The 25,180-nt window shown below is 36.6% G+C and overlaps 1 protein-coding gene across 6 annotated transcripts in view; it reads left to right on the top strand.

Annotated features, from left to right (window-relative positions):
* SLC4A10 (solute carrier family 4 member 10) overlaps window positions 1-25,180 on the top strand; it is a 337,954-nt gene that overhangs the window by 166,201 nt on the left and 146,573 nt on the right. For all 6 annotated transcript variants that reach the window (XM_043894685.1, XM_043894680.1, XM_043894684.1 and 3 more), the window contains exons 4-5: window positions 4,301-4,439; window positions 21,046-21,206. In XM_043894685.1, coding sequence (XP_043750620.1) covers window positions 4,301-4,439; window positions 21,046-21,206 — 300 coding nt within the window. The remainder of the gene's footprint in view (window positions 1-4,300; window positions 4,440-21,045; window positions 21,207-25,180) is intronic.

Genomic DNA, 25,180 nt, shown 5'->3' with positions numbered 1-25,180 from the left:
ATAGTAAGTCTTGAAGTTGTGGAATGTCAGTCTTCTAACTTTGTTCTACTCCTTCAATATTTTGTTGGCTATTCTGGGTCTTCTGCCTTTACCTTTCCATATAAACTTTAGAATCAGTTTGTTGGTGTCCATAAAATAACTTGACGGGATTTTGATTGGGATTGCATTAAATCTTCAGATCAAGTTGGGAAGAACTGTCATCCTGTTAATATTGAGTCTTCTTATCCATGACATGGGTGTTCTAGCTCTTTCATTATGTTCATTGCATTTTCAGACTGAGTGATGTGTGTCCTTTTGAGTAGGTTATTGCTCAGACATAAAGAGATATTATATGAAAATGCTTAATCCATAGAAGATATTGATACTTTTAAAAATCTGTTTTGACTTTTTCCCTTGTCTTATAATCTCACCATAGCCAACCACTTTATAATTAGCATGTGAGTAACTAAAGCAGTTTGAGTAACATAACTAGTAGTGAAAAGATAAAAGTTTGCAAAGGAACTTGCTTATTTCCAATTATGATTCTATTAGTGGTTTTCTTCCTATAGTATAACTTTGTAAATTTGATTTTAAGTAACCATTTGTTGAAAATATGGTCTATATTCCAATAGAAATAGTTTAGTTGTGATTGTAAAAGTAATATATCATCTTTGGAATTCCAGTGCTGTTGAATATTAAGCTATTAAAATCCTATTGCTCTTAGTTCTTATCTTTGATTCTACAGCATCTGACATTATTGATTTGTTCTTTTCTACCTTGACCCTGTTATACTACTCTTTTCATCAAATGTAAGTTTTATAAGTGCAGAGTGTTTTTTTCTTTCTGTTTATGTCTGTCTAATTCACCTGACCAACGAAAGGTATTCATTATATATTTGTTCAGTGTACCACTCCTTTTACATAGCCATCTAATCCTTTTCTGATTTTTTAACTCCTCTTCCTCATCCTAAATATTAAATCATATTATTCCCCTGATACTGAGCCTTCTCTTGTTTTTAATTTTTGAGCCCTTATTTGTTGTAATCATATTACTTCTCTAGTTAAATGCAACCTATGTCTTTACCTCTGACCTTATCCTCTTTTCTAGAATCAAACATCCAGCAGTCCAGTGACCATCTTTATACGTTTGAACTATAATCACCTCAAACTCAGCATATCTAAAAGATGTCTCCTGTGCTATCAGCCTACAATACTGGCTCCTCATCTGACAACCCTTTTTTCCCCGAGTTTTGTTGAAAAATAACTGACATAGCTCACAGTATAAGCACATGATGGTTTGCTTTACATACGTTGTGAAATGACTACCATGATAGGTTTAGTTAACATTCATCACATTATTTCTTATCAGTTCACTTCAGTCGCTCAGTCATGTCCGACTCTTTGCGACCCCATGAGTCACAGTACGCCAGGCCTCCCTGTCTATCACCAACTCCCAGAGTTTACTCAAACTCATGCCCATCGAGTCAGTGATGCCATCCAGCCATCTCAATCTCTGTCGTCCCCTTCTCCTCCTGCCCTCAATCCCTCCCAGCATCAGGGTCTTTTCCAATGAGTCAGCTCTTCTCATGAGGTGGCCAAAGTATTGGAGTTTCAGCTTCAGCATCAGTCCTTCCAATGAACACCCAGGACTGATCTCCTTTAGGATGGACTGGTTGGATGTCCTTGCAATCCCTTGGACTACTGCAAGAACATCCAACAAGGATACAATGAAAAGAAAAAGATGTCTCCTTGAGATGAGAACTCGTAGAATTTACTCAACAACTTACTTACATATCATAAAGCTGTATTAAGTATAGTCATCATGTAGTCTATTACATCCCTAGTACTTACAACTGGAAGTTTATACCTTTTGACCACTTTTCTCCACTTTCTCCTCTTTCCACTCTGTACTGCTGGTGAACACAAGTCTGATCTCTTTTCTCATGAGTTTAGCTCAGATGACAAAGAATCTGCCTGCAACACAGGAGATATGAGTTCAATCCCTGGATCAGGGAGATCCTTGGAGAAGGGAATGGCTATCCATACCAGTATTCTTGCCTGGAGAATTCCATGGACAGAGGAGCCTGGTGGGCTATAGTGCACGGGGTCACAAAGACTGAGCAGCTAATGCTTTGGTTTTATTGTTTTATCTTTTTTTATATTCCATGTATAAGTAAGATCATATATTAATAGTATTTGTGTTTCTGTGTCTGACATTTCACTTAGCATCTTCAAGGCTCATCCATGTTATAACCCTCTTTCAATTAATGGCACTAGTATTTTCTCATTCTCCCTGCTTCAAATTCTAAACAGAAACAGATCACCAGTCCAGGCTGGATGCATGAGACAAGTGCTCAGGGCTGGTGCACTGGGAAGACCCAGAGGAATCGGGTAGAGAGGGAAGTGGGAGGGGGGATCGGGATGGGGAATACATGTAAATCCATGGCTGATTCATGTCAATGTATGACAAAAACCACTACAATATTGTAAAGTAATCAGCCTCCAACTAATAAAAAATAAATGGGGAAAAAAAAAAGAAAAAAAATCTAAACCTCTTTATTTTGACAGGGCTATATTTTCATTGTATCCATCCCCACTACCACTAGCATCAGCATCAGTCATCACTAATAATACTTGTATGATGCTTATAATTTTAAAAGTATCTTTTACATGCATTATTCTTCTTTAGGGACTTGATCCTATCTTCTAAGAAACTAATTCTGTCAGCTGGAAATATTTTCTACTTAAAGTAATTTGTTATTGAACAGTAAATTTTAAATTGCAATTAAGAAAAGTATAACAAGGAGAAATATAGAGTGCTGTGAATTAAGATAACAAGTGCCTGACTTAATTGTTGCATATGGGTGTGATCGTGTGTGTGTGTGTTTTATGAGTCTGTTAGGTAGGCTTGCCAAAGTATATTATAGTGAAGTAGATGATGAAAGATGCAGGAGATCTAGAGGAGACAGTATGTGCAGTGGCCCTGAAATGGGAAGGAACATGCTATTTTTAAAAATCTGAAAGAAAACTAAGGTACCCAGAGTGGAATTATGAGGCAGAAGGTAAGACTATTAATGTAGGCAGAAGCTAGGGCCCCACTGCAAACATTTATTGATACAAAAAGCATGAGACTATATCATATTTTATATTACATGTATCTTTTTCAGTTTTGACTTCCAAAATCCTCCCATTTGTGACTTAATTAAAACCTAATCCTTTAAATTACTTATTAATTGGTTTATTTTCACAAAATATTTAATACTATAGATTTAAGTGATCACTATGGTTTGTTACTGATTTATTCATTCTCTTATGTTTTAAAAAATAGTTGAAAAAAAATAGTTGAAAATACCAGATATTTTATTGTAATAGCATTGAATTTATAAGATGGTTTTCCACTATTGGGCTTTTCCATTAATATAAATATATTAATTTATTTAGGTCTAATTTTATATCATTCAATAAAGCTTTATAATTTTCATCACAAATGTATTGATTGAACATATATTTACCAGGTAATACAGCAATTCTACTCCTAAGTATTTACCCCAGAGAATAAAAATTTACACTCACACAAAAATTTAGAATATTTATAGCAGTTCTATTCATAATTGAAAAATCTGTAAATTTAATATCCTTCAACAAGTGACTAGATAAGCAAAACAAGATATATTCATACAATGGACTATTACTTAACAATAAAAAGAATGAATTACTGATATATTCAGTGACACAGATAAAACTCAAAACCTTAAAGGCATATTGGTAAGTGAATAAGTCTCTAAAAGCTATACACCATATGTTTCCACTTGTATGGCATTCTGGAAAAGGCAAAACTATAGCAGTAGGGACCAGATTAATGGTTGCCAGGGGTGAGGGGAAGGATATGGGTGTAATTGCCAAGAAGCCTCACAAAGGAGTTCTTTTTGGTGAATTATATTCAGCACAGTTTTAATGTAAGTGAATTTTATCATAGTCTACTCTTCTGAATATGACTATAAAGTGTAGCAATGTGATGAGAGAAACCGTGCATGTGTGTATGAGAGATGTGAAAATATTTTCCATGATGCTTAAGTAATCCAAAATAATCATCACACTTGATTTTATCTTTGATGATATAGTACATTGTATATTGACATTTTACGTGTTTATGATCCCATAGTTTACTGAACTTAATGTAATACTGAATTCATCTTCATTTCTCAAGTCTATTCTGGATGAGTGCTGCAGTGGGGGAGATGTGAGTGGTGTGGAAGGTGGTAACTGGGACATTCACAGCTCCAGGTCTTGTTGATGCGTGTTCCTGTCTCTGGTATCCATAGACACCCCGTCACAGCGAGTACAGTTTATTCTTGGGACTGAGGATGATGATGAGGAGCACATTCCTCATGACCTCTTCACGGAACTCGATGAGATTTGCTGGCGTGAAGGTGAGGATGCTGAGTGGCGAGAAACAGCCAGGTGAGGAATTTTTGGTTGAAGGGGGAAGTGATACTAAAGAATTTTCATACTACCAGAAAAAAGAGATTTCTATTGCCACAATTTTGCAAAAATCCATCAGTGCTGCTGATTTCTGAAATTGCTCATCTGGCCTGGGCACATCCTGTAATGGGATATGGGTCAGAATGAAATCCGAAGGTTGTAATTATAGTAAACAGTGACGCAGAATCAGCAGCAGCTGCAGTCTTAAAGATAAACAGTAGCATAATTTGTGTGTCATCAGGGAAACAATAGCTATCTAACTAATTTATTTGTATCTTTTCAACTATTAACTTGTGCTCCAACTGGTGATATTATGTAGGACTTTTTAAAAGAAAGGACAAAAATTTTAAGAGATTTTAGTTGGAATCCTGGATTTATGTACTATTTGTTGAGGGTAAAAATATTTGTAATGTGTTTCTGTGAAATGTATACATTTAAACATAGTGGTTTTTAAAAAATAATTCTTAAGAGATTATTTTTTCTGTCACTTATAATGAATATTTCTATATTGCTATTTGATGACTTGGGATAAAAGAGCAATAAACTTGCATTTATTTATTTATAAATACAATAAATTTATTTGCAAAATAAATAAATTTGCATTTATTTTTTCATTCTTCTTTTCTTGTGTATTTACTCATTTACTTAACAAACACTTATGGTCTATTGTGTGCTAAGTGCAATAGAACAGCAACTACAACAGAAATCTTATCAAATACCCTGGCTGTTCAGTGGTTAGGATTTCATGCTTTCACTGCAGAGCGCCTAGGTTCAGTCCCTGGTTGGGGAACAAAGATCATACAAGCTGCTCTGTGCAGCCAAACAAGAAAAACAAACAATTTCGATCTTGCTTTTAACAACCTCACCTCTGATGCGGGATTTAGATAAGTACAAAGTTGTGAGTACTGTATAATGAATGCTGTGATCCAGGTGTGCAAAAGGAATTGCACATACCTAGGGTTAACCATAAAATGGGAAAGACTAGAGACCTCTTCAAGAAAGTTAGAGACATCAAGGAAACATCTCATACAAAGATGGGAAAAAAATAAAGGACAGAAATGGTATGGGCCTAACGGAAGCAGATGATATTAAAAGGTGGCAAGAATACACAGAAGAACTATACAAAAAAGATCTTCATGACCCAGATAACCATGATGGTGTGATCATTTACCTAGAGCCAGACATCCTGGAATATAAAGTAAAGTCAAGTGGGCCTTAGGAAACATCATTAAGAACAAAGCTAGTGGAGGTGATGAAACTCCAGTTGAGCTATTTCAAATCTAAAAAGATGATGCTGTGAAAGTGCTGCACTCAATATGCCAGCAAATTGGGAAAACTGAGCAGTGGCCACAGCACTGGAAAAGGTCAGTTTTCATTCCAGTCCCAAAGAAATGCAATTCTAAAGAATGTTCAAGCTACCACACAATTGCACTCATCTCACATGCTAGCAAAGTAATGCTTAAAGTTCTCCAAGCCAGGCTTCAACAGTACGTGAACCAAGAATCTCCAGATGTTCAAGCTGAATTTAGAAAAGGCAGAGGAACCAGAGATCAAATTGCCAACATGTGTTGGATCATTGAAAAAGCGAGAGAGTTCCAGAAAAACATCTATTTCTGCTTTATTCACTGCGCTAAAGCCTTTGACTGTGTGGATCACAACAAACTCTGGAAAATTCTTAAAGAGATGGGAATTCCAGACCACCTGACCTGCACCTGAGAAATCTGCATGCAAGTGAGGGAAGCAACAGTTAGAACTGGACATGGAACAACAGACTGGTTCCAAATAGGGAAAGGAGTATGTCAAGGCTGCATGTTGTCATCCTGCTTATTTAACTTATATGCAGAGTATATCATGCAAAATGCCTGGGTGGATGAAGCACAAGCTGGAATCAAGATTGCCAGGAGAAATATCAATAACCTCAGATATGCAGATGACACCACCCTTAGGGCAGAAAGTGAAGAAGAACTAAAGAGCCTCTTGATGAAAGTGAAAGAGGAGAGTGAAAAAGTTGGCTTAAAGCTCAGCATTCAGAAAATTAAGATCATGGCATCTGGTCCCATCCCTTTATGGCAAATAGGTGGGGAAACTATGGAAACAGTGAGACTTTATTTTGGGGGGCTCCAAAATCACTGCAGATGGTGACTGCAGTCATGAAATTAAAAGACACTTGCTCTTTGGAAGAAAAGTTATGACCAACTTAGACAGCATGTTACAAAGCAGAGACATTACTTTGCCAACAAAGGTCCATCTAGTCAAAGCTATGGATTTTCCAGTAGTCATGTATGGATGTGAGAGTTGGTCTATAAAGAAAGCTGAGTGCCAAAGAATTGATGCTTCTTAACTGTGTGTTGGAGACGACTCTTGAGAGTCCCTTGGACAGCAATGAGATCCAACCAGTCTATCCTAAAGTCAGTCCTGAATATTCATTGGAAAGACTGATGCTGAACCTGAAACTCCGATATTTTGGCCACCCGATGAGAAGAACTGACTGACTAGAAAGGACCCTGATGCTGGAAAAGAGTGAGGGCAGGAGAAGGGGATGCCAGAGGATGACATGGATGGATGGCATCAACGACTCAATGGACATGAGTTTGAGCAAGTTCCGGGAGTTGGTGATGGACAGGGAGGCCAGGTGTGCTGCAGTCTGTGGGGTCGCAAAGAGTCAGACATGACTGAGCAACTGAACTGAACTACCAAATTTTAATTTTACATATCGCCAGGAATCTTGTTGAGATGTAGATTCAGTAAGTCACAGGGACAGAGTTTCAGATCTTGCATTTAAACATTGTTTGATTCCTGGATCAGGAAGATCCCCTAAAGATCCTGGGAAATCCCATGGACAGAGGAGCGTAGAGGGCTACAGTCCATGGGTTACAAAGAGTCAGACAGGACTGAGCACTCATGCATTTAACTCTAGCCATAGAAAAATAAAAAAGCAAGAATATTGCTCTTTTCTTATTTATAGTATCTCTCCTCAAAGGAAATCACTTAGTTGCTTCTTGCATATCTTTTCATAAACATTTTAATGCCCACATCTGCGTGTAAATGTATGCCCTTTTCATGTTTATATAAGAGGAATTTATACTGTGTTCATGCCTTGTTTTTTTGACCTAATATATTTGGATCATTTTCCACATTATCTGTATAGATTATTCAGTCCTTTTAATCACGTTAATGACTGCATTACATTTAATTATATGTATGAACTAACTTTATTTAGCCAGTCTTTATAAGGATTTAGGTGGTTTTATTTTTGTTGTTGTTGTTGTTGTAATAATCATTTACACATATATTTTGGCATTTTTTTGTAGGTATTTATGTAGGGTGACTTTTTAACAGTGGGATTTATATATCAAAGAGAGCAGACTTTTTACTTTTGTAGGTATTGCAAAATTGCCTTCATAAAACATTTCGGTAATTTGCACTTTCTTCAACAATGTATGAGGGTTCTTACTTCCCTCAAACCTTTGCACCCAAAATCATCAAAGTTGTAAAAATTTTAACTAATTTTATAGGTGCAAAATAAATTTCATTGTTTTAATCTGTGTTTTTAGTTATTAGTGAAATTGAACACCTTTTCATGTTTTTATGTTTTTCCTGAGAACTCGCTGTTTATTTCCTTTACCAGTTTTATTTCAAGTCCTTCATTTTTGTTATTTGTGTTTTTTAAGGCCTTAAAACTATGGTATGTTATTTTGTGTGAATTACCCTTTTTAATGAAAAATATATATAAAATTAAGTTCTTTCTGATGCTATTATAATATTTTAAATATAGAACTAAATTTGAAATATTTTTTAATTAATATATGACCTGGAAAATTTTAAGGTTAAGAACCATCTACCTAATTTTTTTCTTCCAACTGCATCAAAACCTAAGTACTATTTTCAAAGACATATGTGTGCTCATCTTTTTTGATGACAGAAAAACAATATGTGATAATATTCTCTACCAATTAGTGTTATAAATTTTGCTCTTTTATGATGAAAAGTTGTTGATAAGGAATTTGAAGTGCAAACCTCCCTGTTTAAGGCTAGAAGCACCTATCCTCAACTAGTGCTAAGAAGCAAGTGTTCCTGGCTGATTTAAGGGAAGAAGATTGATGTTATGACGACTGGACAGCTCTGGTTACAGTTTCTTTAATCAATTGCTGAGAATTACTTCTTGGCAGCATTTTTAAAAAACATATTTCTTTCTTCTTTCTCATACCTCAGAATAGAGCAGAGAATTAAGATAGGAATATGTGTTCTGATATAAAAATCTGGAGTTTTTTACCTTCTAGATCAAATGGTGATCTATTCCTTTTAAGCACTAACTTCTTGTAACTTTCCCACTCTCTTCGAGCTAGGAGATAGCAGAGTAATACCAGAATCTAGCTCTCTGCCTATCATAGTGAAGCAGGTAAGGTTTTATCATGCTCTAATGGATTTACTTGAACACCATTTTAATCTAAGTCACCAAAATATGTTGCTACTTATTTATAAAGAATGAAAGAGATGATCTAGTTAATTATTAGTATTCTCTAATATTATTAGATAGGACCTGTGTTCTTAGCCCTGCTTCTGGTGCATATATTTGAGGTTCAAAGAAACATCTGATGAGCAGTCAAAATAGTAACAGACATTGAAGAGGAGAGTAGATAAATTTTGGCTGAGGCACAATACATCAGGAAAGAACAGAACATGTTTATTGAGGACTTAGAAATGGAGTAGGTTTTAAAGTGGTGAAAGTAATTTTGTTCTAGATAATCTAGTTCATGTAAAAAGACTAATTTTAGTTAATTCATGACTCCATCTGATTTTTCAAATGCAGTTTAATTCTAATAGATTATTAGCCTAACCATTTGAACTATTTCTTTCTCTTGATTAGTATTCCAGGGGTAATTAATCATTTTCTACCCTAATAGTAGAGATTAAAAAGGATATTTTATCAGCACATTGCACCTGCCACATATCACACCTAGAATTTTCATGCCCACTGTTGTTGCCAATTAAAGCTTAAGTAAAGTTTTAGATTTTGAAGCTAAATCTTGAATCATAATTATTTAATAAACATTTGTGAAAACCAGCTGTTCACTTTTAAAGACCCTAAAAGAAGCCATATGACTGGGCTAATGAAATCAGCACAATTACAATGTCCTGCTTATAAATAACAAGTAATGTTATTAATAGAAAAATACGCAAAGATACCACAGCTGTGCAATTGTGGAAACATGTTTGACTCACTGTGGTTGCCCTTTAAAAATGCTTCCCAAAAATGAGCTCAGCAGAGGCAAAGCAAGGGGTAGCAGTTAGGCCTCTGATACATAGATGGTAATGTGGAAAAGGATTATTAAATCAAACCAATTTTATTGATGATGTGAAGGTATTTGATATTAAAAATTGGTAGAGGTTCAAGTCATCAAGATTTTTCAGTGGAGTGTGAGGTGTGAAAATAATATGGATTAAGAACAGCTAATGTCACTAAACGCTAAGTTTGGATATATTTTATTTTCCCTTTCTCCTTGAAATATGCATGTTATGATCACATATGTTATTCTCCAGCCCCTATCCTAACCATGTTCCCCTTAACCCTCAATATCCTTAACTCTACCCCATGAAAAGATGTTTTCTCTTGAAAATTCATGACTTTCCCCAAGGCTATGATTTTAGATGATACAGTAACTCCCTATTTGGGTAGAATCAGAGAATAAAATTATTAGAAAAGTTAAACTGAATTAGTGAGAATAAAATAAACAGAAAGAGTTAAATTCCATAGAAAAAGTCCATTTCTAATTTACAGAAGAATTTTATTTTGTAGATTTCTTATATGTGTATTGTAGAGGAGATTATCATCAACTTAATCCTCAAAGAATTCAGGAAACACCTATTTTATGTTGTTGTTGCTTAGTAGAAAGAGATTCCAATGTGTTAATTATGGATGAAAACAGACCCAGACTTACTGAAGGAAATGAAAATAAACTCAAAGAGTTTAAATCCACCCTTCTCCCATAGAAAATATCATGCAACTGGCCTAAAATTTCAGTTTTTCTTATTGTCTTTCACATCTCATTCATGCTCATGAGACTCCTGTTTGCTTTGGTTTGCTAGTCAAATAAGTGTCAGCTGAGTTTATTTGAAAACTGGAATAAATTACAGCAGTTTAGGTCATTAACTGCAGTCAGGCATTTTGCAACTGACAGTATATTCAGTGACTACAAATCTTGAAACAGGCTTTGGTGTGTTCTCAGGCCTGCTAATTTCTATCTTTAGAGTATGAAATGGAATGAAAAACAGAAAAGAGAGATATACGTATATATCTTTAAAATATATTCATTTAAATATCTTTCAAAGCTTTTGGCATCATTCTAGAGTTGGCATAAAGCACTGAATCTTGAAGTGTTTAGTAACTTGATATTTGTAACTTGTGGGTTCCTTTTTATGGGAAGCATCTGACGTTTCCTCCTGTAATACTCATAATGGTTATATCAAACCATCCATGCATATAACTTATATTTGGTCATCCAAACTGCATGAAACTCCCAAGAGTCTCCATTCTTTTCTGAAAGACCAAGCCCTCAATTTGAAGGAAATTATTCTAAAGGAAGTAGTTTTGTTTTTAAAATGTCTTTTCAGAGACACATAGATCAATGGAACAGAATAGAGAATTAAGAAAGACTGACCCAAGTTCTTGCCTGGAGAATCCCAGGGACGGCAGAACCTGGTGGGCTGCCATCTATGGGTTGCACAGAGTCAGACACAACTGAAGCGACTTAGCAGCAGCAGCAGCAAGCCAAGTTCTGTGGTGTTGGAGAAGACTCTTGAGAATCCCTTGGACTGCAAGGAGATCCAACCAGTCCATCCTAAAGGAGATCAGTCCTGAATATTCATTGGAAGGACTGATGTTGAAACTGAAACTGAAATACTTTGGCCACCTGATGCTAAGAACTGACTCATTTGAAAAGACCCTGATGCTGGGAAAGACTGAGGGCAGGAGGAGAAGGGGACGTCAGAGGATGAGATGGTTGGATGGCATCAACGACTCAATGGTCATGAGTTTGAGTAAACTCTGGAAGTTGGTGATGGACAGGAAGGCCTGGTGTGCTGCAGTCCATGGCGTTGCAAAGAGTCAGACAAGACTGAGCGACTGAACTGAACTGAATGAATCCAAGTTCAGCTAAGCGATTTTTGACAAAGGGGAAGGAAGAATGTCTTTTCAAAAAATGGTACTAGAACAATTAGAGTTCTGTAAGTAAAAAAATAATAAATTAACTTCAATCTAAACTTCACAGTGTACACAATATTAATTCAAAATAAATCATAAATCTAAATGTAAGACATAAAGCTATACAAACTTTAGGGAAATTGTAGGAGAAAATCTTCAGGACCAAGGGCTAGAAGATGAGTTTTCAGACATGATACTGAAAGCACAACCTTTTAACTAAAATAAAATATTTTTAAATTGGACTTCATCTGAATTAAAGACTTTTTGCTGTGAAATAAACAATACCTGTTAGAGGATGAAGACAAACTACTGACAGGGAGAAAGTATTTGCAAACCACATATTTGACAAAAATATTATATCTAGAATATGTAAAGAGCTCTGAAAGTTCAACAGCATAAAAACAAATCGGTTAGGAAAATGTGCAAAAACAAGCAAACAAACAAAAAAAGACCTTTCAGAGAAGAGATACACATCGCAAATAAAGATGTAAATGGTGTTCAAAATCATAAGTCATTAGAGAAGTGTAAATTAGAACCACTGTGAGATATCACTGCACACCTAATAGAATAACTAAAGTAAAAAAATAGTCATTATAGCAAATGCTGATGAGGATTCAAGAGACTGGATCTCTCAGCTATTGCTGGCACGAATGTAAAATGGTAGCGCTACTCTAGAAAACAGTTTGACAGTTTCTTATAAAACTAAGCATGGAACTAAGCATGTAAATAGGACTCAGCAATCACAGTCTTGGCCATTTACCCTAGAGAGATGAAAACACATTCACACAAAACCTCTATATGAATGTTCATAGCAGCTTCATTTGTAATAGCAAAAACCTATAAACAACTCAAATATCCTTCAGTGGGTGAGTGGTTAAATAAACTGATACATCCATACAGTGGAAAACTTTTCACCAATAAAAAGGACCAATCTACTGATATATACAACAGCTTGGATGATCTCAAAGACATTGTGCTTTAGTGAAAGATGTCTATCTCCAAAAGTTGCAAACTGTATGATTCCATTTACTTGATGTCCTCAAAATGACAAAACTATAGTGATGAAAAAAGATTAATGATTACTAGGGGACAGAAACAGAGTAAAGACTGAGAATATAAAGGAAGCTCATTTGTGATGATGGAACAGTTATAATTTTGATTATGGTGGCAGTTACTGAATCTTTTGTTGTTCGGTTGCTAAGCTATAGATGACAAGCTGTGTTAATGACTGTCACATGGTCTCTGATGCATTATGACCCCGAAAGGGGTAAAAATTGTTAAGATTCACTAATATGAAAATATTCTGAACTGTGTGGGCAAAAATACATATATATATTGTATATGGATGTATATATAAAATTGCTATAATATTCAGTCTCTTCAATTCATTTGAAGAGATGCTGTCAGCGATTTGTGATCAAGTATAAGTTTTTTCAACCTTCAAACATTCTATAAACTCATGAAGGGCATAGGTATACTCCCCTTTCTAAACTTTTGGCAGACATAGCCATTTTTCCTTATTAGTTTCCTTTTTACTTCCTGACATTTTGGTCCTTGAACACTAAGAACATATCCAAAGTTTCTTTATCTTTCTTGGAACTCCACACATTAATCTTTCTGACTAACCCTTTTGGTTAGCTTTTTTAGCTGGCCAATATACTGATTCTTAACTAGACAACATACTTGTTCTCTGTTGGAGTTGGAGTTAGAGTGTTTGATTGTATAATTGTTTTATGGAAAACAGTAATATAATATCATATAGAGAGGAAGTTTGAGTGATATTGCATGGCAAGAGGAACTTAGGTCAAAAGTGACAAGGAGAGAAAAAAAGTGAGGAAAATGGTATGGAGTGAAGAGAGGAGAGGCATTTAGGTGAGAGTTCATTAGAAATGGTGGGATTAAATTGGTTATCTACTGAGATTATAAAGAAGTCCTTAAAAGAATAAGATATTTAGTATGACTGCCAAGCAGTAAAATCATCAATTTCTCTTTATTCCTTCCATTTATCTTAGTTAGAAAAAATCTCAGATATTACTGTTCATTTCACTCCAAGAAGGCAATGGTTTCCCATTTGGCATTGTGTTATCAAGAGTCTTCTATTCTTAGCCCTGGCAGGAACACTTAGGTAATGCAATCTGAGCTCAGTTCTCATGGATTTAGTCCCTAGAAATGACTGCAATCACAAGATTTTATTCAAGCAGGCCTAAAAATATTTTTACTCCAGAATAATCTCCAAATTATACTAGTTTCTCTAAAAATCGAAGGGCAAAATTTTCAAAAGATTCATATATTGTTTTAAAGCCTTCCACTAAATAAAAATGACTACTCTTTCATTTCCTTTTGCATTTTATTAACATTCCATGAAGTAGAGTGTCTTTATTAGTTCTACTACGGATTCCCTGTGACCACTGATTAAACATTTGTTGTTGTTTACTTGCTAAGTAATGTCTGACTTTTGCCACCACATGGACTGTAGCCCGCCAGGCTCCTCTGTCTGATATTTCCCTGGCGAGTATACTGGAGTGGATTGCCATTTTCTTCTGGAGATCTTCCCAATTCAGGGATCAAATCCACGTCTCCTGCACTGGCAGGCATATTCTTTACTGCTGAGCCACCAGGGAAGCCCAATTAAACACTTATATTAATATATTTTTCAGTTCAGTTCAGTCGTGTCCGAATCTTTGCGACCAAATAAACCACAGCATGCCAGGCCTCCCTGTCCATTGCCGACTCCGGGAGTTCACCCAAACTCATGTCCATTGAGTCGCTGATGCCATCCAACCATCTCAGCCTCTATCATCCCCCTCTCCTCCTGCCCTCAATCTTTCCCATCATCAGGGTCTTTTCAAATAAGTCAGCTCTTTGCAACTGGTGGCCAAAGTATTGGAGTTTCAGCTTCAACATCAGACCTTCCAATGAACACCCAGGACTGATCTCCTCTAGGATGGACTGGTTGGATCTCCTTGCAGTCCAAGGGACTCTCAAGAGCCTTCTCCAACACTACAGTTCAAAAGCATCAATTCTTTGGTGCTCAGCATTCTTTATAGTCCAGTTCTCACATCCACACATGACTAATGGAAAAACCATAGCCTTGACTAGATGGACCTTTGTTGGCAAAGTAATGTCTCTGCTTTTTAATATGGTGTCTAGGTTGGTGATAACTTTCCTTCCAAGGAGTAAGCATCTTTTCATTTCATGGCTGCAATCACCATCCGCAGTGATTCTGGGGCCCCCCAGAATAAAGTCTCTCACTCTTTCCACTGTTTCTCATCTATTTGCCATGATCTTAGTTTTCTGAATGTTGAGCTTTAAGCCAACATTTCCACTCTCTCTTTCACTTTCTTTTTTTTTTTTAATTTTTTTATTTTTTTATTAGTTGGAGGCTAATTACTTCACAACATTTCAGTGGGTTTTGTCATACATTGATATGAATCAGCCATAGATTTACACTTATTCCCCATCCCGATCCCCCCTCCCATCTCCCTCTCCACCCGATTCCTCTGGGTCTTCCCAGTGCACCAGGCCCGAGCACTTGTCTCATGCATCCCACCTGGGCTGGTGATCTGTTTCACCATAGATAGTATACATGCTGTTCTTTTGAAACATCCCACCCTCACCTTCTCCCACAGAGTTCAAAAGTCTGTTCTGTATTTCTGTGTCTCTTTTTCTGTTTTGCATATAGGGTTATCGTTACCATCTTTCTAAATTCCATATATATGTGTTAGTATGCTGTAATGTTCTTTATCTTTCTGGCTTACTTCACTCTGTATAAGGGGCTCCAGTTTCATCCATCTCATTAGGACTGGTTCAAATGAATTCTTTTTGACGGCTGAGTAAAATTCCATGGTGTATATGTACTACAGCTTCCTTATCCATTCATCTGCTGATGGGCATTTAGGTTGCTTCCATGTCCTGGCTATTATAAACAGTGCTGCGATGAACATTGGGGTGCATGTGTCTCTTTCAGATCTGGTTTCCTCAGTGTGTATGCCCAGAAGTGGTATTGCTGGGTCATATGGCAGTTCTATTTCCAGTTTTTAAAGGAATCTCCACACTGTTTTCCATAGTGGCTGTAGTAGTTTGCATTCCCACCAACAGTGTAAGAGGGTTCCCTTTTCTCCACAGCCTCTCCAGCATTTATTGCTTGTAGACTTTTGGATAGCAGCCATCCTGACTGGTGTGTAATGGTACCTCATTGTGGTTTTGATTTGCATTTCTCTAATAATGAGTGATGTTGAGCACCTTTTCATGTGTTTGTTAGCCATCTGTATGTCTTCTTTGGAGAAATGTCTGTTTAGTTCTCTGGCCCATTTTTTGATTGGGTCATTTATTTTTCTGGAATTGAGCTGCAGGAGTTGCTTGTATATTTTTGAGATTAATCCTTTGTCCGTTTCTTCATTTGCTATTATTTTCTCCCAATCTGAGGGCTGTCTTTTCACCTTACTTATAGTTTCCTTTGTAGTGCAAAAGCTTTTAAGTTTCATTAGGTCCCATTTGTTTAGTTTTGCTTTTATTTCCAATATTCTGGGAGGTGGGTCATAGAGGATCTTGCTGTGATTTATGTCGGAGAGTGTTTTGCCTATGTTCTCCTCTAGGAGTTTTATAGTTTCTGGTCTTACATTTAGATCTTTAATCCATTTTGAGTTTATTTTTGTGTATGGTGTTAGAAAGTGTTCTAGTTTCATTCTTTTACAAGTGGTTGACCAGTTTTCCCAGCACCACTTGTTAAAGAGGTTGTCTTTTTTCCATTGTATATCCTTGCCTCCTTTGTCAAAGATAAGGTGTCCATAGGTTCGTGGATTTATCTCTGGGCTTTCTATTCTGTTCCATTGATCTATATTTCTGTCTTTGTGCCAGTACCACACTGTCTTGATGACTGTGGCTTTGTAGTAGAGTCTGAAGTCAGGCAGGTTGATTCCTCCAGTTCCATTCTTCTTTTTCAAGATTACTTTGGCTATTCGAGGTTTTTTGTATTTCCATACAAATTGTGAAATTCTTTGGTCTAGTTCTGTGAAAAATACCGTTGGTAGCTTGATAGGGATTGCATTGAATCTATAGATTGCTTTGGGTAGAATAGCCATTTTGACAATATTGATTCTTCCAATCCATGAACACGGTATGTTTCTCCATCTGTTTGTGTCCTCTTTGATTTCTTTCATCAGTGTTTTATAGTTTTCTATGTATAGGTCTTTTGTTTCTTTAGGTAGATATACTCCTAAGTATTTTATTCTTTTTGTTGCAATGGTGAATGGTATTGTTTCCTTAATTTCTCTTTCTGTTTTTTCATTGTTAGTATATAGGAATGCAAGGGATTTCTGTGTGTTAATTTTATATCCTGCAACTTTACTATATTCATTGATTAGTTCTAGTAATTTTCTGGTAGAGTCTTTAGGGTTTTCTATGTAGAGGATCATGTCATCTGCAAACAGTGAGAGTTTCACTTCTTCTTTTCCTATCTGGATTCCTTTTACTTCTTTTTCTGCTCTGATTGCTGTGGCCAAAACTTCCAACACTATGTTGAATAGTAGTGGTGAGAGTGGGCACCCTTGTCTTGTTCCTGATTTCAGGGGAAATGCTTTCAATTTTTCACCATTGAGGGTGATGCTTGCTGTGGGTTTGTCATATATAGCTTTTATTATGTTGAGGTATGTTCTTCTATTCCTGCTTTTTGGAGAGTTTTAATCATAAATGAGTGTTGAATTTTGTCAAAGGCTTTCTCTGCATCTATTGAGATAATCATATGGTTTTTATCTTTCAATTTGTTAATGTGGTGTATTACATTGATTGATTTGCGGATATTGAAGAATCCTTGCATTCCTGGGATAAAGCCCACTTGGTCGTGGTGTATGATTTTTTTAATATGTTGTTGGATTCTGTTTGCTAGAATTTTGTTAAGGATTTTTGCATCTATGTTCATCAGTGATATTGGCCTGTAGTTTTCTTTTTTTGTGGCATCTTTGTCAGGTTTTGGAATTAGGGTGATGGTGGCCTCATAGAATGAGTTTGGAAGCTTACCTTCTTCTGCAATTTTCTGGAAGAGTTTGAGTAAGGTAGGTGTTAGCTCTTCTCTAAATTTTTGGTAGAATTCAGCTGTGAAGCCATCTGGTCCTGGGCTTTTGTTTGCTGGAAGATTTTTGATTACAGTTTCTATTTCCTTGCCTGTGATGGGTCTGTTAAGATCTTCTATTTCTTCCTGGTTCAGTTTTGGAAAGTTGTACTTTTCTAAAAATTTGTCCATTTCATCCAAGTTGTCCATTTTATTGGCATAGAGCTGCTGGTAGTAGTCTCTTATGATCCTTTGTATTTCAGTGTTGTCTGTTGTGATCTCTCCATTTTCATTTCTAATTTTGTTAATTTGGTTCTTCTCTCTTTGTTTCTTAATGAGTCTTGCTAATGGTTTGTCAATTTTGTTTATTTTTTCAAAAAACCAGCTTTTAGTCTCTTTCACTTTCATCAACAGGCTCTTTAGTTCTCCTTCACTTTCTGCCCTAAGGACGGTGTCATCTGCATATCTGAGGTTATTGATATTTCTCCCGGCAATCTTGATTCCAGCTTGTGTTTCATCCAGCCCAGCGTTTCTTATGATGTACTCTGCATATAAGTTGAATAAGTAGGATGACAATATACAGCCTTGACGTACTCCTTTTCCTATTGGGAACCAGTCTGTTGTTCCATGTCCAGTTCTAACTCTTGCTTCCTGACCTGCATACAGATTTCTCAAGAGGCAGGTCAGGTGGTCTGGGATTCCCATCTCTTTCAGAATTTTCCAGAGTTTATTGTGATCCACACAGTCAAAGGCTTTGGCATAGTCAATAAAGCAGAAATAGATGTTTTTCTGGAATGCTCTTGCTTTTTCGATGATCCAGCGGATGTTGGCAATTTGATCTCTGGTTCCTCTGCCTTTTCTAAAACCGGCTTGAACATCTGGAAGTTCACAGTTCATGTGCTATTGAAGCCTGGCTTGGAGAATTTTGAGCATTACTTTACTAGCGTGTAATATGAGTGCAATTGTGTGGTAGTTTGAGCATTCTTTGGTATTGCCTTTCTTTGGGACTGGAATGAAAACTGACCTTTTCCAGTCCTGTGGCCACTGCTGAGTTTTCCAAATTTGCTGGCATATTGAGTGCAGCACTTTCACAGCATCATCTTTCAGGATTTGAAATAGCTCAACTGGAATTCCATCACCCCCACTAGCTTTGCAGTGATGCATCTTAAGGCCCACTTGACTTCACATTCCAGGATGTCTGGCTCTAGGTGAGTGATCACACCATCGTGATTATCTGGGTCGTGAAGATCTTTTTTTGCACAGTTTTTCTGTGTATTCTTGCCACCTCTTCTTAATATCTTCTGCTTCTGTTAGGTCCCTACCATTTCTGCCCTTTATTGAGCCCATCTTCACATGAAATGTTCCCTTAGTATCTCTAATTTTCTTGAAGAGATCTTTAGTCTTTCCCATTCTGTTGTTTTCCTCTATTTCTTTGCATTGATCGCTGAGGAAGGCTTTCTTATCTCTCCTTGCTGTTCTTTGGAACTCTGCATTCAAATGGGTATATTGTTCTTTTTCTCCTTTGCTTTTCACTTCTCTTCTTTTCACAGCTATTTGTAAGGCCTCCTCAGACAGCTGTTTTGCTTTTTTTGCATTTTTTTTTTTCTGGGGATGGTCTTGATCCCTGTCTCCTGTACGATGTCATGAACCTCCATCCATAGTTCATCAGGCACTCTATCAGATCTAGTCCATTAAATCTATTTCGTACTTCTACTGTATAATCATAAAGGATTTGATTTAGGTCATACCTGAATGGTTTAGTGGTTTTACCCACTTTCTTCAATTTAAGTCTGAATTTGGCAATAAGGAGTTCATTGTCTGAGCCACAGTCGGCTCCTGGTCTTGTTTTTGCTGACTGTATAGAGCTTCTCTATCTTTGGCTGCAAAGAATATAATCAATCTGATTTCAGTGTTGACTATCTAGTGATGTCCATGTGTAGAGTCTTCTCTTGTGTTGTTGGAAAAGGGTGTTTGCTATGACCAGTGTGTTCTCTTGGCAAAACTCTATTAGCCTTTGCCCTTCTTCATTCTGTACTCCAAGGCCAAATTTCCCCGTTACTCCAGGTGTTTCCTGACGTCTTACGTTTGCATTCTAGTCCCCTATAATGAAAAGGATATCTTTTTTTGGGTGTTAGTTCTAATAGGTCTTGTAGGTCTTCATAGAACCGTTCAACTTCAGCTTCTTCAGCATTACTGGTCGGGGCATAGACTTGTATTACCATGATATTGAATGGTTTTCCTTGGAAACGAACAGAGATCATTCTGTTGTTTTTGAGATTGCATCCAAGTACTGCATTTTGGAATCTTTGGTTAACTGTGATGGCTACTCCATTTCTTCTAAGGGATTCCTGCCCACAGTAGTAGATAAAATGGTCATCTGAGTTAAATTCACCCATTCCAGTCCATTTTAGTTCACTAATTCCTAGAATGTCGATGTTCACTCTTGCCATCTCCTGTTTAACCACTTCCAGTTTGCCTTGATTCATGGACCTAGCATTCCAGGTTCCTATGAAATATTGCTCTTTACAGCATCGGACCTTGCTTCTATCACCAGTCACATCCACAACCGGGTGTTCTTTTGGCTTTGGCACCATCCCTTCATTCTTTCTGGAGTTATTTCTCCAGTGATATCCAGTATCATATTGGGCACGTACCGACCTAGGGAGTTCATCTTTCGGTGTCCTATCTTTTTGCCTTTTCATGGTGTTCATGGGGTTCTCAAGGCAAGAATACTGAAGTGGTTTGCCATTCCCTTCTCCAGTGGACTGCATTCTGTCAGGCCCATACGGCATGGCCTAGTTTCATTGAGTTAGACAAGGCTGTGGTCCATGTGATCAGATTGGCTAGTTTTCTGTGATTGTGGTTTTCAGTCTGTCTGCCCTCTGATGCCCTCTCTCAGCGTCTACCGTCTTGGGTTTCTCTTACCTTGGACATGGGGTATCCCTTCAGGGCTGCTCCAGCAAAGCGAAGCCGCTGCTCCTTACCTTGGATGTGGGGTATTCCTCACGCCGCGTCCCGTTCCTGCGCCGCCCAGCTGCCGCTAGCCACTCCTATGCGGTCCAACCGCTGCTAGCCACTCCTGTGCCAAAAAAGTTAATAAAAATAACTTAGAGTTTTTCTTTGTTTTCAATATATCTTTCAATGACAGATAGAATGTTTGTTAAATGGAATTAAAATGAAATAAACCGGATGTCTTGGGTTGGCTTTTACTTCTAAAACCGTTGAAACCAAGAAGTAATGTCAATATCTTTATGTTTATACCTTTTATTATTGAGATAAAGATTCACTTATCTACAGTGTAACACTCAATATGCTGATAGTATTATTTATTTGTATAGGTGGTTGAAGTTTGAAGAAGATGTGGAAGATGGAGGGGAAAGGTGGAGCAAACCTTATGTGGCTACTCTTTCGCTGCACAGCTTATTTGAGTTAAGAAGTTGTATTCTGAATGGAACTGTGTTGCTGGACATGCATGCCAATACTTTAGAAGAAATTGCAGGTATATCTTTTATTCTCTTTAGTCTATTTCATCTTTATGGTGCAGCTGATTTTTTTTTTACTTGTTTTTTTCTTATAATTCTATATATGTATATAATTTTTAGGAGATGAATTCTCATGATCAATGTATGAGACTTTTAAAATAACTTTGTTTTACCACCTCATTTAAGATAAAAGAAGTTGGATCTCAAAGATATATGGTCTAACTTCCAGTGGCAAGTAGAACAAGAACCTATATATCTTGGCTCCTATCTAGATTATACTATTTTTGTTTTTCAATGTAGTATGTAATTAGGCTGCCATGAGAAAAAAGAAAGAAAAACCCATAAAGCTAGAGATTGATTTTTTTCCAATATTCAGATACATGAAATAACCAAATGAAAAAATTTCAATAAATAGGAAAAATATTAGCTTAGGATAGAACAGAAAGGTATGGCTGTTTATTTTAAATTATGTATTTATTTATGAGTGTTCTGGGTCTTTGTTGCTGTGCGTCGGCTTTGTCTGCTTGTGGTGCACAGGCTGCTTATTGTGGGGGCTCCTCTTGCTCTGGAGCACCAGGCTCTAAGTGCGCAGGCTTCCGTAGTTGCAGCACGTGGGCTCAGTGATTGTGACTCACAGCTCTAGAGCACGGGCTCGATAGTTGTGGTACACTGACTCAGTTGCCCCAAGCATATGGGGTCTTTCCAGACCAGGGATGGAACCTGTGTCTCCTCCATTGGCAGGCAGATTCTTAACCATTGGACCACTAGGAATGCCCCTGGCCATGTTTTATTTTTTTAATTTATTTTTTTATTGAAGGATAATTGCTTTATAGAATTTTGTTGTTTTCTGTCAAACCTCAACATGAATCAGCCATAGGTATACATATTTCCCCTCTCTTTTGAACCTCCCTCCCATCTCCCCATCCCACCCCACTAGGTTGATACAGAGCCCCTGTTTGAGTTTCCTGAGCCTTACAGCAAATTCCTGTTGGCTATCTATTTTACTTATGGTATTGTAAGTTTCCATGTTACTCTTTCCATACATCTCACCCTCTCCTCCCCTCTCCCCATGTCCATAAGTCTATTCTCTATATCTGTTTATCCATTGCTGCCCTGTAAATAAATTCTTCAGAACCATTTTGCTAGATTCCGTATATGTGCATTAGAATATGATATTTATTTTTCCTTTCCTGACTCACTTCATTCTCTGTAGTAGGTTCTAGGTTCATCCACCTCATCAGAACTGACTCAAATGCATTCCTTTTTATGGCTGAGTAATATTCCATTGTGTATATGTATCACAGCTTCCTTATCCATTCATCTGTTGATGGGCATCTAGGTTGCTTCCATGTTCTAGGTATTGTAAATAGTGCTGCAGTGAACAATGGGATACATGAGTATTTTTCAACCATGGTTTCTTCAGGGTATATGCGTAGGAGTGGGATTGCTGGGTCATATGGTGATTTTATTCCTAGTTTTTTTAAGGAATCTCCATACTGCCTTCCATATTGACTGTATCAATTTACATTCCCACCAACAGTGCAAGAACGTTCCCTTTTCTCCACACCCTTTCCAGTATTTATTGTCTGTAGACTTTTTGATGATGGCATTCTGACCGGTGAGAGGTGATATCTCATTGTGGTTTTGATTTGCATTTCTCTTAATAATGAGCGATGTTGAGCATCTTTTCATGTGTTTGTTAGCCATCTGTATGTCTTCTTTGGAGAAATGTCTGTTTAGCTCTCTTTCCCACTTTTTGATTGGGTTGTTTGTTTTCCTAGTATTGAGTTGTATGAGCTGCTTATATATTTTGGAAATCAATCCTTTGTCAGTTGTTTCATTTGCTATTCTCCCATTCCGAAGGTTGTCTTTTCACCTTGCTTATAGTTTCCTTTGCTGTGCAAAAGCTTTTAAGTTTAATCAGGTTCCAATTGTTTACTTTTGTTTTTGTATTCCATTTATTTTAAATTGAATTAAAAGTCTTGAATTCCAGAGGAAGCCAAGTGATATAGTTGAGATTAGTTTGTAACTGAAAACTGTGACTTGCCTCTGGGATGAATGATTTGTACTAGAAGCCTATTATCACACAAGCAGTTATATTTAGGAAGCTTTTTACTGTTACTCTGGAAGTAAAAGAAAAGAACTCCTGTATCTTTTGATCTGGAAGACAAACACATTTTAGTAAAAACAAAATAATACAAAAGAAACCCCCACAGAAATGAGTTTTGAAAGGATATAAATAAAAATGGTTAATGAAGGTTTTTTCAAAATAGAAACAAAGCTAAGACTCAAGCAGTTTTAAAAAGATTTCTAGTTTGGAAAAAAATAAAAGCAGTACCATGTGGAATTTATTTGTAGAATAGAAAGACTTCAGAGAGAGATCAATGTCTTAATTATATTGTAGGGATGGGAAAAAACCCAAAAACACTCTGTATTTTGATCACATAAATGAGAAAATATTGTATTAGAAAAATAATGTATCTAATTTAATCTTCAAATAGCCTCATAAAGTGTCATTCCCATATTTCAATAAGAAAATAGAAATTCTGAAACTTTTATGGTTCAAGTTCCATCTAAGATCCTCTGACTTTAAGCTCCATGTTTTTTCTGTTACATTACAACTACTGTCTGAAGGAGATGGCTTGAAATGGATGTTGTTAATTCCTCTGAAATTATTTATTTGGTTGTTGGTGCTAGTAGGCATACAGACATTGCAATATGTGGGAGGGGGGGGGGAAGTAAGCATGGAAGGATATTGTTTGTTAAATCACAAACAAAACACACACACACAGGGGAGATAAGCTTCCTTTCCCTCAGTCATACAACACTTAGAAAGAAGTTACATTTTAAAATACAGAACTAGAGCCTAAATGACTCTATCAAGTATACACAGCATACTTTTTGGAAGAACACAGGATACAGTAACAGGTCACATTAACCAAGACTTACAGTCTGTGGGGTTGCAAAGAGTTGGATGACTTCGCAACTATAACAACCACCGTGGAAATTAGCAAGCTTCCTGAGAATGTTGTTATAGTAGCCCTCCAACTCAATTTCCTAGCTTTACATTATAGAGTATTGCTGATACCAAAAAACTTTTATGTTTTAATTAAAGATGAAATGGTAAAGCTTTCCCTAGCACTCCGCCATTTAGGAAGCTCTTTTTAGTAATTCTACAGCTACCTTTTTGATTCTCAGAACAGACTTGGAACTTAGTAGTATTATTGTTATCCTTCATAAATGAAGAGACTCAGAAGGTTAAAGGTCTTGGCGAAAATAAGGAGTTTATTTCTGCTACTTAGTCAGTGATGGCATTACCTTTGAAAATGGATTAATTCAAATGAGTTTTATATTGGCTCTCTTTAATGAAGCTGTCAAATTCCTCAGTGTGGCAAAATTAGCCTCAGAGAGTAGTCCTCATAGTTTTACCAGGCTTTAAATTTCTTAAAACATTTCTTAAAAATTTCTTAATTCCGAATGGCTTCTTTAGGAATTTATTTCCACCAGAGAATATTCTGTTATAGTTTGACTAAAACACTTATCATCTTATCTTGGTTTTGTTGTCTAAATTTACATTTCATTTCCCTAAACCTGCCCTCTTCTCCAGGCTCAGTTCTGTAGAATATCTGAAGGTCGTTAGCTGTGTTGAATCTACTTTTTTAAAGCAGATTACATTTTATAAGTCTATTCTTAAAATGAAAGTAGTTCAATGGGAGTCTCTGTACCCCAAATATTAATAGCTTTTTAGTATTCTTTATTCTCTTCTAATTAGTCTGTATCTTTCTGGCTCCAAAGTAGACTAACTTTTTTAATGTCTCATTTTCAATGTACAGCAGTCTGTAAATTGCCATTCAGAAAAGGTCAGTAGTTTAGAGCTAATACCATGTAGAAAAATATGATTACAAATACTTGTGTACATGATTATTACCTTAGGTTCCTTTTCAGTCATTAATGAGAAGAGATTCTTTCTCTTTGAGTAATTTTAATTTAG

The sequence above is a fragment of the Cervus elaphus genome, chromosome 33 (genome assembly GCF_910594005.1).
Source record: "Cervus elaphus chromosome 33, mCerEla1.1, whole genome shotgun sequence".
In the NCBI taxonomy this organism is placed as follows: domain Eukaryota; kingdom Metazoa; phylum Chordata; class Mammalia; order Artiodactyla; family Cervidae; genus Cervus; species Cervus elaphus.
Note: the sequence above shows the minus strand (reverse complement) of the source record. Positions and strands in the feature narration are given on the sequence as shown.